This window comes from Macaca nemestrina, chromosome 1, assembly GCF_043159975.1.
Source record: "Macaca nemestrina isolate mMacNem1 chromosome 1, mMacNem.hap1, whole genome shotgun sequence".
NCBI classification, from domain to species: Eukaryota; Metazoa; Chordata; class Mammalia; order Primates; family Cercopithecidae; genus Macaca; species Macaca nemestrina.
The window spans coordinates 2,082,458-2,099,362 of NC_092125.1; the positions used below are offsets into that span (position 1 = coordinate 2,082,458).

The window sequence follows — 16,905 nt, forward strand, 5'->3', positions numbered from 1 at the left end:
TTTCACCGTGTTAACCAGGATGGTCTCGATCTCCTGACCTCGTGCTCCACCCACCTTGGCCTCCCAAAGTGCTGGGATTACAGGCGTGAGCCACTGTGCCCAGCCAAACCTAGAATTCTTAAACCCCACAACACAACTATTACCTTGTAGGAGACGTGCAACAATGACAATGTTGGTTTTATCCTTTCTGGAGGAATACATTTATAAATATAAATAGGGTACACAGGCATTCACCCACTGGCCTCAAAGGAGCTCCTACCCAAAAGAAAAAGTTTTACAATTTGACCTGATTGGGAATCTGAAGGTTTACTAAATAACATATAAAACTAGATAATTGGGTGCCAATTGGGTTTTATGCTTCTGCAAAATGGCCTGTGAATTAATTTAAAAATCTGTTGAAATGCCTCAATTGGGAAACCTTCATGTCCTTAATCGATAAAGGTTACAAAAGAATTAAACCTGGTGATGCCACAAAATTTATGGTTCCCTTATGATCTTAGAGGGAATTAACTGTATATAAAACAGGTGTGCTATCTTTTAATCAAAAAACAAGTATCGTGTAGCCTAAATTCTCCATAGTCATAGCACCCATTGTGCTATAATAGACCGTAGTTGACATGGATTCCCTGATCCAATGAGTAATACAATTGTTTGCTACTTCTACATGTTCTTGACAAAGAGGGAGCCCCTGAATCCCACTAGTTAAAATAAGTTAACATGGTTGAACATAAGTTTTTCCAAAGGTTACTAGGTAGATACTGATTCCATTTCATTAATAGATGCATTATCTCCTTTTGTGGGTTTTGGTAGATTATATCTGAAGGAATTGGTTCCATTGACCTGGGTTTTATTTGTGAGAATAGAGCTGTGTATAGTATTTTTTTTTTTAATCCTTTCAATGCCCATGGGGTCAGCAATGCTAGTCTGTCATTCATTTTTTATATTTGTTTTTTTTTTAATCTTTTTTTCTTGGTTATCCTGGCTTAATATTTATTAATTTTGTTAGTCTTTTCAAACAACCAGTTTTCGTTCTATTGATTTTTCTCTGTTGATTTTCTATTTTCAGTCTCATTTACTTGCGGTGCAATTGTTTTGATTTTCCTTTTGACTAATTTAGGTTTACATTGCTCTTCCTTTAGTTTCTTAAAGTGGAATATTCTTGATTTTATTTTTTAAATATTTGCATATTCAGTGCTTTAAATTTCTTTTTCTTTTTTTTTTTTTTTGAGACAGAGTCTCGCTCTGTCGCCCAGGCTGGAGTGCAGTGGCCGCATCTCAGCTCACTGCAAGCTCCGCCTCCTGGGTCTACGCCATTCTCCTGCCTCAGCCTCCCGAGTAGCTGGGACTACAGGCGCCCGCCACCTCACCCGGCTAGTTTTTCGTATTTTTTTAGTAGAGACGGGGTTTCACCGTATTAGCCAGGCTGGTCTCGATCTCCTGACCTTGTGATCCGCCCGTCTCAGCCTCCCAAAGTGCTGGGATTACAGGCTTGAGCCACCGCGCCCGGCCGCTTTAAATTTCAAAGCACTGTTTTCACTGCATCCCAGAAATTTTGACAAGGTCTATTTTCACTTTCAATACATTTAAAATACTAAGTTTTAAAAGAACATATTTTTACTATGTCCTGCTCCATCTTAACATGAGTTATAATTCAGTTTTGGTAGCAAAAGATTAGAAACCATTTTTAAGTGTCTTTCTAAATAATCAGTTGCATAGCGTCATCACTACACACACCTATATAAAAATGAGCAGCAGCATTCATTGATATGCAGAGATCTATGGGACTGATTAATAGAACAAATTTGCAAAATGTATTTAAAATTACACATCATCTAGTTGATGCTAATTATGCACCCAGAGGGTATAAAGTGTTTATTACCTTCATAATTGACATATTTAGAGACCAGTTCAGGCCTCTCAAGTAGGTGCAAAATGGTTTGAGTTTAAAAAAAAAAAAAAAAGAAAGAAATTGGCCTGTATTTTCATTTTTAGAGGTTTATTGTTTGGGGCCATGGTGAGAGTTTGTATTTACATGAGCCTGGGCAGGAGATCGTGCAGTTCGATTTTCACGCTGGCACCAAATAAGGGAGCACCTGGGCTTGCCTTTTCGAGAAGTGAGTCATAAGGGCGAAAATAAGATATTAGGCACCAAACGTGTCAGCAGTGAAACCTCAGAACGTAAAATCAGAGACCTCAGTTAGTTGGACTACCATGTAAAGAACGTAGCCGCGGTTGTCCTACTTCTGTGTGAAGAATTCTGGGGGCGAGGCCAAGATGGCTCACTAGGAGCGGCGGCGCTCCGAGGCTCTCACTGAAAAAACGTGATAAGCGGCCGGGCGCGGCGGCTCACGCCTGTAATCCCAGCACTTTGGGAGGCCCAGGCAGGCGGATCACGAGGTCAGCAGATCGAGACCATCCTGGCTAACACGGCGAAACCCCGTGTTAATACAAAAAATTAGCCGGGCGAGGTGGCGGCGCCTGTGGTCCCAGCTACTCGGGAGGCTGAGGCAGGAGAATGGCGGGAACCCGGGAGGCGGAGCTTGCAGTGAGCTGAGATCGCGCCACTGCACTCCAGCCCGGGCGACAGAGCGAGACTCCATCTCAAAAAGAAAAAGAAAATGCAAAATATCCGTAAATAGAGAAAGCAGATCAGGGACAACAGGGGGTAGGCGGGAGAGTTCAGGGGAGGTTTCCGGGAAGAAGGGATCACAGGAAGACACAAGGAAACTTTTGGGGGATGATATTTGCCATCGTGACTGAGGCGACGGTTCCATGCATGTACACGCTTGTCAAATCTTATCAAATTACACACTTTAACTGTGTAGTTTCCTGTGTGTCAATTATACCTCAATAAAGCTATTTTGAAAGGAAAAAAGGGAAAGGAACAGTAACTTTTTAGAATTTGCTTAGAGTTCTTCAATTGAGAAGAAAAAAACGGAGTGTATTAAATAAAACGTAACTATACACTCACTGTGGAATTATTCACATCTTTGGATAAATTTCTGAACACAAATTTCATGAAAAACATTCTTAAAATTCATAAGCATATCATATATACGATATTTCATGAGTGCTGAAATAAGTAAATCACGTAATAGTTCTTGCATGAGTAAAAAGCAGAAAAAAATTAGTATTTGAATGAAGAGATTCTGGACCAGAAGCCATGATATTTTGAGAAATCAATTCAGTGTGGAGAAAAGAGGTTTGCCAGCCGGGCACGGTGGCTCACACCTTTAATCCCAGAGCTTTGGGAGGCCGAGGTGGGCAGATCACTTGAGGTCAGCAGTTCGAGACCAACCTGGCCAACACAGGGAAACCCCGTCTACTAAAAATACAAAAATTAGCCGGGCGCGGTGGCGGCGCCTGTAATCCCAGCTCTTTGGGAGGGTGAGGCAGGAGAATCACTTGAACCTGGGAGGCGGAGGTTGCAGTGAGCCGAGATCGCGCCACTGCACTCCAGCCTGGGCAACAGGGGACACTCCGTCTCAAAAAAAATAAAGATTAAAAAAAAAAAAAACCCGGGCGCAGCGGCTCACACCTGTAATCCCAGCGCTTTAGGAGGCTGAGGCCGGTGGATCGCCTGAGGTCAGGAGATCAAGACCATCCTGGCCAACACAGTGAAACCCCGTCTCTACTAAAAATACAAAAAAATAGCCGGGCGCGGTGGCGGCGCCTGTGGTCCCAGCTCCTCAGGAGGCTGAGGCAGGAGAATGGCGGGAACCCGGGAGGCGGAGCTTGCAGTGAGCTGAGATCGCGCCACTCACTCCAGCCTGGGCGACAAGAGAAAGACACCGTCTTAAAAAAAAAAGGGGGAGGGGGTGTGATTTACAGAATATGTGAGGTTTCTAGTCTGTTAGCATACCTTCAACTCTTTTTTTTCTGAAATTATCTGTTTTTCTAATGTTTTCCTTTCCTTATAAAGACAGGCATTCTATCTTTCCCTCTCTCTCCCGCCTCTTTCTCACACACACTCTCCATAGTTCTCATACTTCTAAAGTTTATCTTTTTTTTTTTTTTTTTTTTTGAGACGGAGTCTCGCTCTGTGGCCCAGGCTGGAGTGAGTGGCGCGATCTCGGCTCACTGCAAGCTCCGCCTCCCGGGTTCCCGCCATTCTCCTGCCTCAACCTCCCGAGTAGCTGGGATTACAGGCGCCCACAACCGCGCCCGGCTAATTTTTGGTATTTTTAGTAGAGACGGGATTTCACCGTGTTAGCCAGGATGGTCTCAATCTCCTGACCTCGTGATCCGCCCGCCTCGGCCTCCCAAAGTGCTGGGATTACAGGCCTGAGCCACTGCAGCCGGCCCTAAAGTTTATCTTTGGATTGATATAATTGTATATTTGTTAATGTAAATCAATACCCAAAATATGCATGTGTTTTGTGGGCCTAGAAGGATGGCTTGTGAAAAAAAAATGACGGTAAAATTCAAGATTAGGGAAGATACAGTTTATTATCAAACTTTTTTTTTTTTTTTGAGACGGAGTCTCACTCTGTCACCCACACTGGAGAGCAGTGGCGCGACTTCCGCTCACTGCAAGATCCGCTTCCCAGGTTCAAGCGATTCTCCTGCCTTAGCCTCCCGAGTAGCTGGGACTACAGGCGCGCACCACTGCACCCAGCTAGTTTTCCTATTTTTGAAGGCAGGGTTTCACCGTGTTGGCCAGGCTGGTCTCCAACTCCTGACCTCGTGATCCGCCTGCCTTGGCCTCTCAAACTGCTGGGATTACAGGCGTGAGTGACTCCTCTTGGCTCTAAAATGTTTATTATAACTATCATAATATCTCAGTAGTCACACAAGTAAAGAACAAAAACATAATTTATGGTATCAATGTTCTTCAAACGATTTGGAATGTAATGCCACTAGGAATAAGGATTGCTAGAGACGATTGGCATGTATTACCCAATAGTACAGTGTAACCATCTGCTACCTAGGACCTTGAGCAAGGTGGAACAAGCTAACATTTTTGGTAAGGTAACACGTCAGTCAATATACAACAGTGTTAACACAATAAAAACCATTCCATTTCCGCCGGGCGCGGTGGCTCACGCCTGTAATCCCAGCACTTTGGGAGGCCGAGGCGGGCGGATCACAAGGTCAGGAGATCGAGACCACGGTGAAACCCTGTCTCTACTAAAAATACAAAAAATTAGCCGGGCGCGGTTGTGGGCGCCTGTAGTCCCAGCTACTCGGGAGGCTGAGGCAGGAGAATGGCGTGAACCCGGGAGGCGGAGCTTGCAGTGAGCCGAGATCGCCCCACTGCACTCCAGCCTGGGCGACAGAGCGAGATTCCGTCTCAAAAAAAAAAAAAAAAAACCATTCCATTTCCTTTATTAAATTAAGTTTACAAAGAGACTGAAAAAAGCATTTCAAAATCCACTGTTTTCCCAATGGCCAAAATGCAGATTACACTCAAGGAACATTCTTCTTCTTCTGATACCATGATCTATGTAAAAAATATGCCTCTGGCCGGGCGCAGTATCTCACGCCTGTAATCCCAGCACTTTGGGAGGCTGAGGCGGGTGGATCACCTGAGGTCAGCCTTGCCAATATGGTGAAACCCTGTCTCTACTAAAAATAGAAAAAATTAGCCAGGCATGGTGGCAGGCGCCTGTAACCCCAGCTACTCGGGAGGCTGAAGCAGGAGAATCGCTTGAAACCAGGAGGCAGAGATTGCAGTGAGCTGAGATCACGCCATTGTGCTCCAGCCTGGGCAACAAGAGTGAAACTCCATCTCAAAAAAAAAAAAAAAAAAACTTCCTTTATTTTTTGAACTGAGGCTAAGTATTTAAAAAATTGAATTCAAAATAAGTATATTTCCCACTAGAGAGGAGTTATCTACACTTTTTGAGAAAGGATCTTGCCCCATCACCAAGGCTGGCATGCAGTGGTGTGTTCATGGCTCACTGAAGCCTCGACCTTCTGGGCTCAAGAGATCTTTTCACCTCAGCCTCCTGCGTAGCAGGAACCACAGGCATATGCCAGCATGCCTAGCTAATTTTTAAATTTTTTGTAGAGATGAGATCTCACTATGTCGCCCAGGCTGGTCTTGAACTCCTAGGCTCAAACAATCCTCCTGCTTAGGCCTCCCAAAGTGTTGAGAATACAGGTGTGAGGCCACCATGCCTGACCTATCTGTACTTTTATCTCTTATCTGTGAAGATTTCTTTCTTGCTACCATACCAATCAATATTCAGGAGTTCTAACTATTGCTACTATGAACATATATGAGAATATTAATGGACTAAGCAGACTTTTCTTTTTTTTTTTCTTTTTGAGAGGGTGTGGGAGTTTCACTCCTGTTACCCAGGCTGGAGTGCAATGGCACGATCTCAGCTCACCGCAACCTCCACCTACTGGGCTCAAGTGATTCTCCTGCCTCAGCATCCAGAGTACCCTCAGCATCCCAAGTAACTGGGATTACAGGCATGCACCACCACACCTGGCTAATTTTGTATTTTTAGTAGAGACAGGGTTTCTCCATGTTGGTCAGGCTGGTCTTGAACTCCCGACCTCAGGTACTCCACCCACCTTGGCCTCCCAAAGTGGTGGGATTACAGGCGTGAGCCACCGCGCCCAGCCCAGACTTTTCTCTTTTATGAGTAATTGGTAAAACTATTCACTTCTGAAACTCAGAGTGTCCCTGTCTCATACTTTAATACAGAAGAATGAACACTACTAGTGTGTGACTTAATACACTGTTCTACAATGAGAACACATGGACACAAGGAGGGGAGAAACACACACTGTGGCTGGTTGGGGGTGGGGAGAGGGAGAACATCAGCATAAATAGCTAATGCATGCAGGGCTTAATACCTAGGTGATAGGGTGATAGGTGCAGCAAACCACCGTGGCACACATTTACCTGTGGAACAAACCTACTCGTCCTGCACATGTATCCAGAGCTTAAATGAAATTAAATTTTACTTTGCAGTCAGGTAGCGTGATGCCTCCAGCTTTGTCTTTTTGCTTAGGGTTGTCTTGGCTGTACGTGGTTCCATATGAAATTTAAAGTAGTTTTTTCTAATTCTGTGAAGAAAGTCAATTATAGCTTCATGGGGATAGCATTTAATCTATAAATTACATTGGGCAGCGTGGCCGTTTTCACGATTTTGATTCTTCTTATCCATGAGCATGAAATGTTTTTCCATTTGTTTGTGTCCTCTCTTATTACCTTGAGCAGTGGTTCGTAGTTCTCCTTGAAGAGGTCCTCACGTCCCTTGTAAATTGTATTCCTAGTTATTTCATTCTCTTTGTAGCAGTTGTGAATGGGAGTTCACTCATGATTTGGCTCTCTGTCTGTTATTGGTGTATAGAATGCTTGTGATTTTTGCACATTGATTTTGGATCCTGAGACTTTGCTGAAGTTGCTTATCAGCCTAAGGAGTTTTGGGGCTGAGACGATGTGGTTTTTTTTTGTTTGTTTGTTTTTGTTTTTGTTTTTGTTTTTTTTGAGACAGAGTCTCGCTCTGTCGCCCAGGCTGGAGAGCAGTGGCGTGATCTCAGCTCACTGCAAGCTCTGGCCATTCTCCTGAGTTCAGGCCATTCTCCTGCCTCAGCCTCCCAAGTAGCTGGGACCACAGGCACCCGCCACCACGCCTGGCTAATTTTTTGTATTTTCAATAGAGATGGGGTTTCACCATGTTGGCCAAGGTGGAGGTTGCAGTGAGCAGAGATCGCACCACTGCGTTCCAGCCTGGGTGACAGAGTGAGATTGCATCTCTAAATAAATAAATAAATAAATAAATAAATAAATAAATAAATAGAAATAAACTCTAACTCTAAAATCCTTAGAAGAAAATATAAGGGGAAAGATGGCAAAACCCCATCTCTGACCTCAGGTGATCTGCCCGCCTCGGCCTCCCAAAGTGCTGAGATTACAGGTGTGAGCCACCACACCCGGCCATATGGAGGTTTCTCAAACAGAATTATTTTATGATATAGCAATCCCACTTCTGGGATTTGCAAAATATGCAAAGCAGGACCTGAAAAACATATCTGCACACCCATGTTTATTGCAGCAATATTCCTGAAAGCCGAAAGGTCGAAGCAACCCAGGTTTCCTTTGATGAATGAATGAAGAAAGAAAATGTGGCATATGGCCAGGCACGGAGGCTCTTGTCTGTAATCCCAGCACTTTGAGAGGCTGAGGGGCAGATCGCTTGAGACAAGCCTGGGCAACATGGCAAAACTCCGTCTCTACCAAAAATACAAAAATTAGCCAGGTGTGGTAGTGCGGGCCTGTAGTCCCAGCTACTCAGGAGGCTGACGCAGGAGGATCACTTGAGTCTGGGAGGCAAAGGTTGCAGTGAGCCAAGATTGTACCACTGCACTCTAGCCTGGGTGACAGAGTGAGACTGTGTCTTACAAAAAAAAAAAAAAAGAAAGAGAAAAGAAAAAGAAAGAAAATGTGGCACACAGGCATATGCACAGAATGGAATATCATTCAGCCTCAAACAAGGAAACCTTTATAACACAGTGCAGTAAGAATAAATCTTGACCACATTATAAGTGAAGGACGACACTAACAAAGTGCCAGAGAGTGTATGATTCCACGTCTATGTAGTAAACTCACAGAAAGTAGAATGCTGCTTGCCAACAGTTGGGTTTATAAAACTGCAGCCGCACCCAAGACCAAGGGGGACTATTGTGAGAGAGCAGGCCCCCACCTAGTGGCACACTGGAGGACCCAAGGTCCTGACTAAAGATCGGGAAATAGCCTATTGAACTTGGTCTCACTGAAGATCCTGAAGCAACCTGGTAACCCTCTCAGACTCCTCTTAGCCATGATCTAGAAACAGTCCTGCCCATTGAGATAGCTGGGGGAGACACGCACAGCTGTGGCCATGGAGGCAGGCCCGCAGACCTTGGCCTCAGCTGTAGTCCCTTAAGAAGCACTGTGATGCAGTTCCAGTCCACATAGCTACAATCCATGGCCAGTTCTTCACACCCAGAGGCTGACATAGTGAACTGGGAGGAGAGGTGCTAACTACCTAGTGGGAGCCAAAATCCATCCATGCACCAGGTATCAGGCCCACCTGGATCCAACTGCAGGACCTTGCCCTTGAGCCTGTCCTATAAAAATCAAAGTTCTTGGCCGGGCGTGGTGGCTCAAGCCTGTAATCCCAGCACTTTGGGAGGCCGAGACGGGCGGATCACGAGGTCAGGAGATCAAGACCATCCTGGCTAACACGGTGAAACCCCGTCTCTACTAAAAATACAAAAAACTAGCCGGGCGAGGTGGCGGGCGCCTGTAGTCCCAGCTACTCGGGAGGCTGAGGCAGGAGAATGGCGTAAACCCGGGAGGTGGAGCTTGCAGTGAGCTGAGATCCGGCCATTGCACTCCAGGCTGGGCGACAGAGCGAGACTCCGTCTCAAAAAAAAAAAAAAAAAAAAAAAAAAAAATCAAAATTCTTAAGGCAATCCAGTCTGCCCAGGGACCAGACGGGATCCTTGACTTCCCAAGTCCCTGGTAATAGGCACACCAAAGGCAGACCCCACTGTAGACCCAGCAGCAGCCTTGTGATCCAGCTATAACCTCTCTTTTGTGCAATTCAAGAGGAGATCCTATCAGCCCAAGGACCCTGCAAGAGATCTTTACCTGATAAAACTAGTTTATAAAAACTGGAGATGTTTGCTCCTTCAAGCATCCAGATACCCACGCAAGGCTACACGGTGCCTACTCTCAATATGTCTATTTTAATGTATTACTGAAAATTTGCACCACAGTAATTAGGCAATTTTTAAAAAAGCTCTCTGACTTGGAAAGGAGGAGTAAAAATGTTGCTATTTGTGAATGACATCTTTTCTTTTTTTTTCCCCCGCCTTGAGACAGAGTCTTGCTCTCCTGCCCAGGCTGGAGTACAGTGGCATGATCTTGGCTCATTGCAACCTCCACTTCCAGGGCTCAAGTGATCCTCCCACCTCAGTCTCTCCAGTAGCTGGGACTACAGGTGGGCACCACCACACTCAACTAACTTTTTCATTTTTTGTAGAGATGGGTTTTTTGCCATGTTGCCCAGGCTGGCCTCAAGCTCCTGGGCTTGGGTGATCCTCCTGCCTCAGCCTCCCAAAGTGCTGGGATTAGAGGCATGAGCCACTGAGCCCTGCCCCAACATAATCTTATATGTTAAAAAAAACCACAAAAAACACTAGAACACAGCAATAAACTGTTTGAACTAATAAATACATTCAGGAAAGGAGCAGGATGCAAAATCACATGAGAAAATCAGATGCAGCCGGGCACAGTGGCTCACACCTGTAATCCCAGCACTTTGGGAGGTTGAGGTGGGTGGATCACGAGGTCAGGAGTTCGAGACCAGCCTGGCCAACATGGTGAAACCCCGTCTCTACTAAAAATAAAAAAATTAGCCGGGCGTGGTGGCAGGCGCCTGTAGTCCCAGCTACTCGGGAGGCTGAGGCAGGAGAATCGCTTGAGCCTGGGAGGCGGACGTTGCAGTGAGCTGAGATCGCACCATTGCACTCCAGCCTGGGGGACAAGAGAGAGACTTGGTCTCAAAAAAAAAAAATCTTACCACTTGGGAAGTAGACAAGGGAGGGAGATAGTTGTTGGGACATGAGTGATGCTGGTTCTATTTCTTGGTTACACAACTGTATTCGCTTTGTAATAACTCACAGAGCTTTACGTGAATGTTTTGTATTTTTTTTGTATGTGTGTTGTATATCAAAAAAAATTATATATTTTTACATAAATCCTAACTTGGAATCTCAGAATAACAGTAGTGTTTTATTTTGTTTGAAGTGAGACACACTCACCCATGACACCATCAAATGGCTTTGAATATTCTGAGCGATTTATTCATGTTGTAACCCTTGGGTAACCCCCCAGGTCTTTTCAGTTTTAGTTTTACTCCAATTTGGAAAGCGGAATAGTTTCAATTTGGGGGGGTGCAACTGTTTTCTGGCCAAGTCCTACCCTAACCCTAACCCTAACCCTAAGGCCAGGACAGCTAGTACTGTGCCCTGTGCATAGCAGGCAGTTGTAGAACTGGGCTGAATCAGAAACAAAATTAGTAGCAACCGCTGGTTTAAGGTAAGAGATGCATTAACCGGGCATGAATTCCATGTGTGCTGTGAGAGTTTGCCCCATGGCCAGTCCGGGGTTTAAGTCTTAGAAAATAGCTTTGCCCTGTTAAAAAACAAAAAACAAAAAACCAAAGAGTGACTTCAAGACATACTCAGCTGTTTGGCTAAATTTCTGCAGGAGGAAATGTCTTCACAGCTGATCTTTTTTTTTTTTTTTTTGAGACGGAGTTTTGCTCTTATTAACCAAGCTGGAGTGCAATGACGCAATCTCGGTTCACTGTAACCTCCACTTCCCCGGCTCACTCGATTCTCCTGCCTCAGCCTCCCGAGCAGCTGGGATTACAGGCAATCGCCACCACTCCTGGCTAATTTTTTTTTTTTTTTTTTTTGTATTTTTAGCAGAGACCGGGTTTTGCTATATTGGCCGGGCTGGTCTTGAACTCCTGGCCTCAGGTGATCCTCCCGCCTCGGCCTCCCCAAGTGCTGAGATTACAGGCGTGAGCCACAGCGACCCGCCAGATCCTAGAAAAAAATTTTTTTTTTTTTTTTTCAGACGGAGTCTTGCTCTGTCGCCCAGGCTGGAGTGCAGTGGCCGGATCTCAGCTCACTGCAAGCTCCGCCTCCCGGGTTCACACCATTCTCCTGCCTCAGCCTCCCAGTAGCTGGGACCACAGGCGCCGCCACCACGCCCGGCTAATTTTTTAATATTTTTAGTAGAGACGGGGTTTCACCGTGTTAGCCAGGATGGTCTCGATCTCCTGACCTCGTGATCCGCCCGCCTCGGCCTCCCAAAGTGCTGGGATTACAGGCGTGAGCCACCGCGCCCGGCCTATCTTAGAAAACTTTAAATGACACGCGTGGCTCACGTTTTATTTATACTGCACGTTGCTGCCTGAGAGGATTGCCTCACTTTCCACAGCTCGGGCTGCTTGGTCAAAAGACCAGAGGCCGGGAAGGTTATGAAATCGGAAACTTTAATTATTATATATTGTTTCAATCTGTGAAATATATATGTGCGTGTGTGTGTGTATAAAACTTATAAATGGATATAATCTTATATACAAGGTTAAATGCGAATATCACCCAGGCAGGTCCGTCCAGGTCTCAGTGCCGTGAGGAATGTCGCCCCAAAAGGCCTGCACCCCAAAACCTGTCACTGGTTTCTTTCGGCCCAGTGTCTGATCGCCCTTCCTGTCACTCAAGACCTGAGGGGGCGGGGCCTGGAGCTCCATCCAATCAGCGGCGCCAGCGTGAGAACTGTCCAATCAGGCGTGCAGCCAGAGAGGAAGGGGCGGCCTTGGGGATCTGGCGGGGCCTTTGTCTCCTTGCGGCTAACGGGGTGCTGGGCTCGCGTTTGCTGCCTCCCGGAGAGTCCCCGTGACCGCTGCAGGCCCTGTCGCCCTGTGGCCTGCAGGTACTGCGAGATTTATAGGGAGGCCGGCGGGACACCCAAAAGCTGGGAAATGGTGAGTGTGCGGGGCAGGGTGTCCCGAGAAGGGAGAGGGGTCTGACTGGAATCGGCGGGAATTGGCTGGAACCAGCGCTGGCGACCCCCGGCCTCCCCGCGGTGGGCTCCGGAGTGCGCGGCCCTCAGTCCCGTCCGCGCTGGTAGGGGCTGGGCCGGCAGCGGGATTCCGGCCGCTGAGTGACTGTCCCGTCTCTGCCTGGTGACTTCCGCCCGGCCCAGAGCCCTCCCGGGGCAGCCCCGCGCCCGCAGCCCGCTCTTCCCTGGATTGTGCCTTGATGGCGGTGGGGTTGTCGGGAGAGTCCCCACTGCGGTGAAAGGTTCCTGAGTGGTGTCATGCGCGTCCGTGTGAAGAGACCACCAAACAGGCTTTGTGTGAGCCATAAAGCTTTTTAATCACCTGGGTGCGAGCGGGCTGAGTCCGAAGAGAGTCAGCGCAGGGAGAGAAGGGCGGGCCGTTTTATAAGGTAAAGGAACATTACAGTCAAAGGGGGGTGTTCTCGGGTGCGCAGGAGGGGGGGTCACAAGGTGCTCAGTGGGGGAGCTTTTGGAGCCAGGATGAGCCAGGAAAAGGAATTTCACAAGATAGTATCATCGCTTAAGGCAAGGACCGGCCATTTTCACTTTTTTTGTGGTGGAATGTCATCGGTTAAGGCGAGGCAGGGCATTTGCACTTCTTTTGTGATTCTTCAGTTACTTCAGGCCATCTGGGCCTATACGTGCAAGTCACAGGGGATGCCGTGGCTTGGCTTGGGCTCAGAGGCCTGACAAGTGAGGAGCTGTAGTCTGTGGGTTCCTTTCTCCTCTTTTTTTTTTTTTTTTTTTTTTAAAGACGGAGTCTCCCTCTGTCGCCCAGTCTGGAGTGCGGTGGTGCGATCTGGACTTGCTGTAAGCTCCGCCTCCCGCGTTTACGCCATTCTCCTGCCTCAGCCTCCCCAGTAGCTGGGACTACTGGCGCCCGCCTGTAATAAGATTTATTAGCATTTGGTGGTAGTTAAGCCTACGTTTTGTTTTTCTCCAAGTTTGCAATTTATAAGAAATTTATTTAAGTTAGCTAGGATTCCTTAGATAGAATCCCAGGACATCCAAGCCACTCAGTCTAATTGCCTGCCATTTAATTATTCTAACACTTCACAGGGGAACTGGTTTTCCCAGCATTTTTCAAATGTATGGCAAGCAGGACCTCAAATCCAGGACTCTGTTCCCCCAGCCTGTTTTAAAGCCTGAAGGAAATCTTGCTTCCAGTTTCGTTTTTCTTTTCTTTTCTTTTCTTTCTTTCTTTTTTTTTTTTTTTTTTTTTTTTTTTTGAGACGATGTCTCCCACTGTCGCCCAGGCTGGAGTGCAGTGGCGGGATCTCGGCTTACTGCAACCTCCGCCTCCCGGATTCACACGATTCTCCTGCCTCAGCCTCTCGAGTAGCTGCGATTACAGGTGCACACCACCACACCGAGCTAATTTTTTGTATTTTTAGTAGAGACGGGGTTTCACTATGTTGGCCAAGCTGGTCTGGAACTTCTGACCTCGTGATCCGCCCGCCTCGGCCTCCCAAAGTGCTGGGATTACAAGCTTGAGCCACTGCGCCCCACCTCCAGTTTCTTTTCTACATTCCCAAATGCTAACTTCCCCGCTCCAAGCACAACATTATCAACTATTTGTCCTTTTTTTTTTTTTTTTTTTTTTTTTTGAGATGAAATCTCACTCTGTTGCCCAATGCCGAAGCTGAAGTGCAGTGGCACAGTCTCGGCTCACTGCAATCGCCACCTCCCAGGTTCAAGCGATTCTCCTGCGTCAGCCTCCGGAGTAGCTGAGACTACAGGCAGGCGCCACCACGCCAGGCTAATTTTTGTGTTTTTAGTAGAGACAGGGTTTCACCGTGTTAGCCGGGCTGGTCTCAAGCTCCTGACCTCATGATCCACCCCCCTTGGCCTCCCTAAGTGCTGGGATTACAGGCGTGAGCCACTGTGCCCGGCCTATTTATCCTTTATTTGCTTTTCAAACAGATGCAAGATTTTAGTGGTTCTTTTTTGTTTTTTTCACAGTGCAGTGAATGGGCTTTTTTTTTTTTTTTTTTTTTTTTGAGATGAAGTCTAGCTCTCCCAGACTGGAGTGCAATGGCGTGATCTTGGCTCACAGCAACCTCCGCCTCCCGGGTTCAAGCGATACTCCTGCCTCAGTCTCCTGAGTAGCTGGGACCACAGGCGCGTGCCACCACGCCCGGCTAATTGTTGGTATCTTTTGTAGAGACGGGGTTTCACGCTGTTCGCCAGGATGGTCCCAATCTCCTGATCTTGGGATCCTCCCACCTGGGCCTCCCAAAGCGTTGGGATTACAGGCGTGAGCCACCGCGCCCGGCCATGAGTGGCTTTTTAAAAAATATTTTCTCTTCTGAACATTTCACATGAGAAGAAAGCAGAGAATAATCACTTGACACTCTGCTGTAAAATCTTTGCTCAGCCAGTGTCCTGGACAGTTTCCTTATGTTTTCTGTTCGTAGTTTGAGGTCTTAGATTTAAATCTTTAATCCATTTTGATTTGATTTTTTTGTATATGCTGAGAGGTGGGAGCCAAGTTTTTTTTGTTGTTATTTTTTGTTGTTGTTTTTTTTTTTTTTTTGAGACAGTCTCACTCTGTCGTCCCCTGGGCTCAGGTGATTCTCATGCCTCAGCCTCCCGGGTAAACTGGGACCACAGGCCGGGGCCACCACAGCTAGCTAATTTTTGTGTTTTAATAGAAACAGGGTTTCACTATGTTGGCCAGGCTGGTCAGACTCCTTGGCCAGGCTGGTCTCGAACTCCTGGCCTCAAGTGACCCTGCTGCCTTGGCCTCCCAAAGTGCTGAGATAACATGTGTGAGCCACCACACCCGGCCAAGGGGTCAAGTTTTCTTCTGCGTATGAATATCCAGTTTTCCCAGCACAATTTATTGAGAGACTGTTGTTTCCCCCAGAGTATGTTCTCGGCACTTCTGTCACAAATGAATTTGCTGTAGATGTACTGATTTTTTCTTGGTTCTTTATTCTGTTCCATTGATCTATGTGTCTTCTTTTATGCTAGTACCATGCTGTTTTTGTTGGTATAGCTGTGTAATATAATATGAAGTCAAGTAGAGTAATTCCTCCAGTTTTTTCCTTTTTGCTCAGGATGGCTTTGGCTATTAATCTTTTGTGATTCCAAAAAAAACTTTAGGCTTAGTTTTTCTATTTCTGTGAAGAATGTCTTTGGTATTTTGGTAGGTATTACACAGAGTTTGTAGAATGCTTTGGGGAGTTACGGACATTTACACAACACTGATTCTTCCAATCCATGAACACGGAATATATTTCAGTTATTTTGTGTGCTCTTCAGTTTCTTTCATCAATGGTTTATAGTTTCTGTGGTCGAAATCTTTCACTTCTTTGGTTAGGTTTATTCCTAGGTATTTTATTTGTTGCTATCATAAGTGGGATTACTTTCTTCATGTCTTTTTCAGATTGTTTGCTGTTGGCATATAAAAATGCTACTGATTATCGTATGTTAGTATTGTATCCTACCACTTTACCAAATTTGCTTTTCAGTTTGAATAGTCTTTTGGTAGAGCCTTTAGGTTTTTCCAAGTGGAAGATCATATCATTTCAAACAAGGATAATTTGATTTCTTCCTTTCGAATTTGGAGAGCTTTGTTTTGTTCTCTTGTCTGTTCTAGTTAGGACTTCCAATACTAAGTTGAATAACTGGTGAAAGTTGGCATCCTTTTCTTGTTCCACATCTTAGAGGTATAGCTGTCAGTTTTTCCTTCTTCAGTATACTAGCTGTGGGTCTGTCATTTATGATTTTACTGTGTATGCTCCTTTTATACTCAGTTTTTCGAGGGTTTTTTTTTTAATCATTGAGGGATGTTATGTTGAATTTTATGAAATTCTTTTTCAGCATCAGTTGAAATGATCATATGGTTTTTCTCCTTCTGTTAATATGATGTGTCACATGGATTGATTTACATATGTTGAACCATCTTTGCATCCCTGGGATAAATCCCACTTGGTCATCGTGAGTGCTCTTTTTTTGTTGTTGTTGTTCTTTATGAGACGGAGTTGCGCTCTATCGCCCAGGCTGGAGTGCAGTGGTGCACTCTCAGCTCACTGCAACTTCTGCCCGCCCCCCGGGTTCAATGATTCTCAGCCTCCTGAGTAGCGGGGATTATAGGCACCCGCCACCATGCCTGGCTAATTTTTGTATTTTAGTAGAGACGGGGTTTCACCGTGTTGCCCAGGCTGGTCTCAAACTCCTAACCCCAGGTGATCTGCCCTCCTTGGCCTCCCAAAGTGCTGGGATTTCACAGGCATGAGCCAGATGCCTGGCCCTAAGAAGAAATTTTAGCTGTCATTCAAACACTAAGAATTTATGAATACACTTTTTGTTTT

At 46.0% G+C, this 16,905-nt stretch overlaps 1 protein-coding gene across 6 annotated transcripts in view; it reads left to right on the forward strand.

The window, feature by feature from the left end:
* The window catches only part of LOC105474715 (zinc finger protein 695), a 73,217-nt gene that overhangs the window by 26,525 nt on the left and 29,787 nt on the right, over nt 1-16,905 (forward strand). For 5 of the 6 annotated variants that reach the window (XR_011609981.1, XM_011729542.3, XM_011729544.3 and 2 more), the window contains exon 1: nt 12,366-12,509. The exons of the other annotated variant lie outside the window; for it this stretch is intronic. Coding sequence is in view for 3 of the 5 variants with exons in the window: in XM_011729542.3 (XP_011727844.3) it covers nt 12,507-12,509 (3 nt within the window). In the remaining 2 variants the exon portion in view is untranslated. Of the gene's footprint in view, nt 1-12,365; nt 12,510-16,905 lie in introns of those variants that run through there. 6 annotated transcript variants of the gene reach the window in all.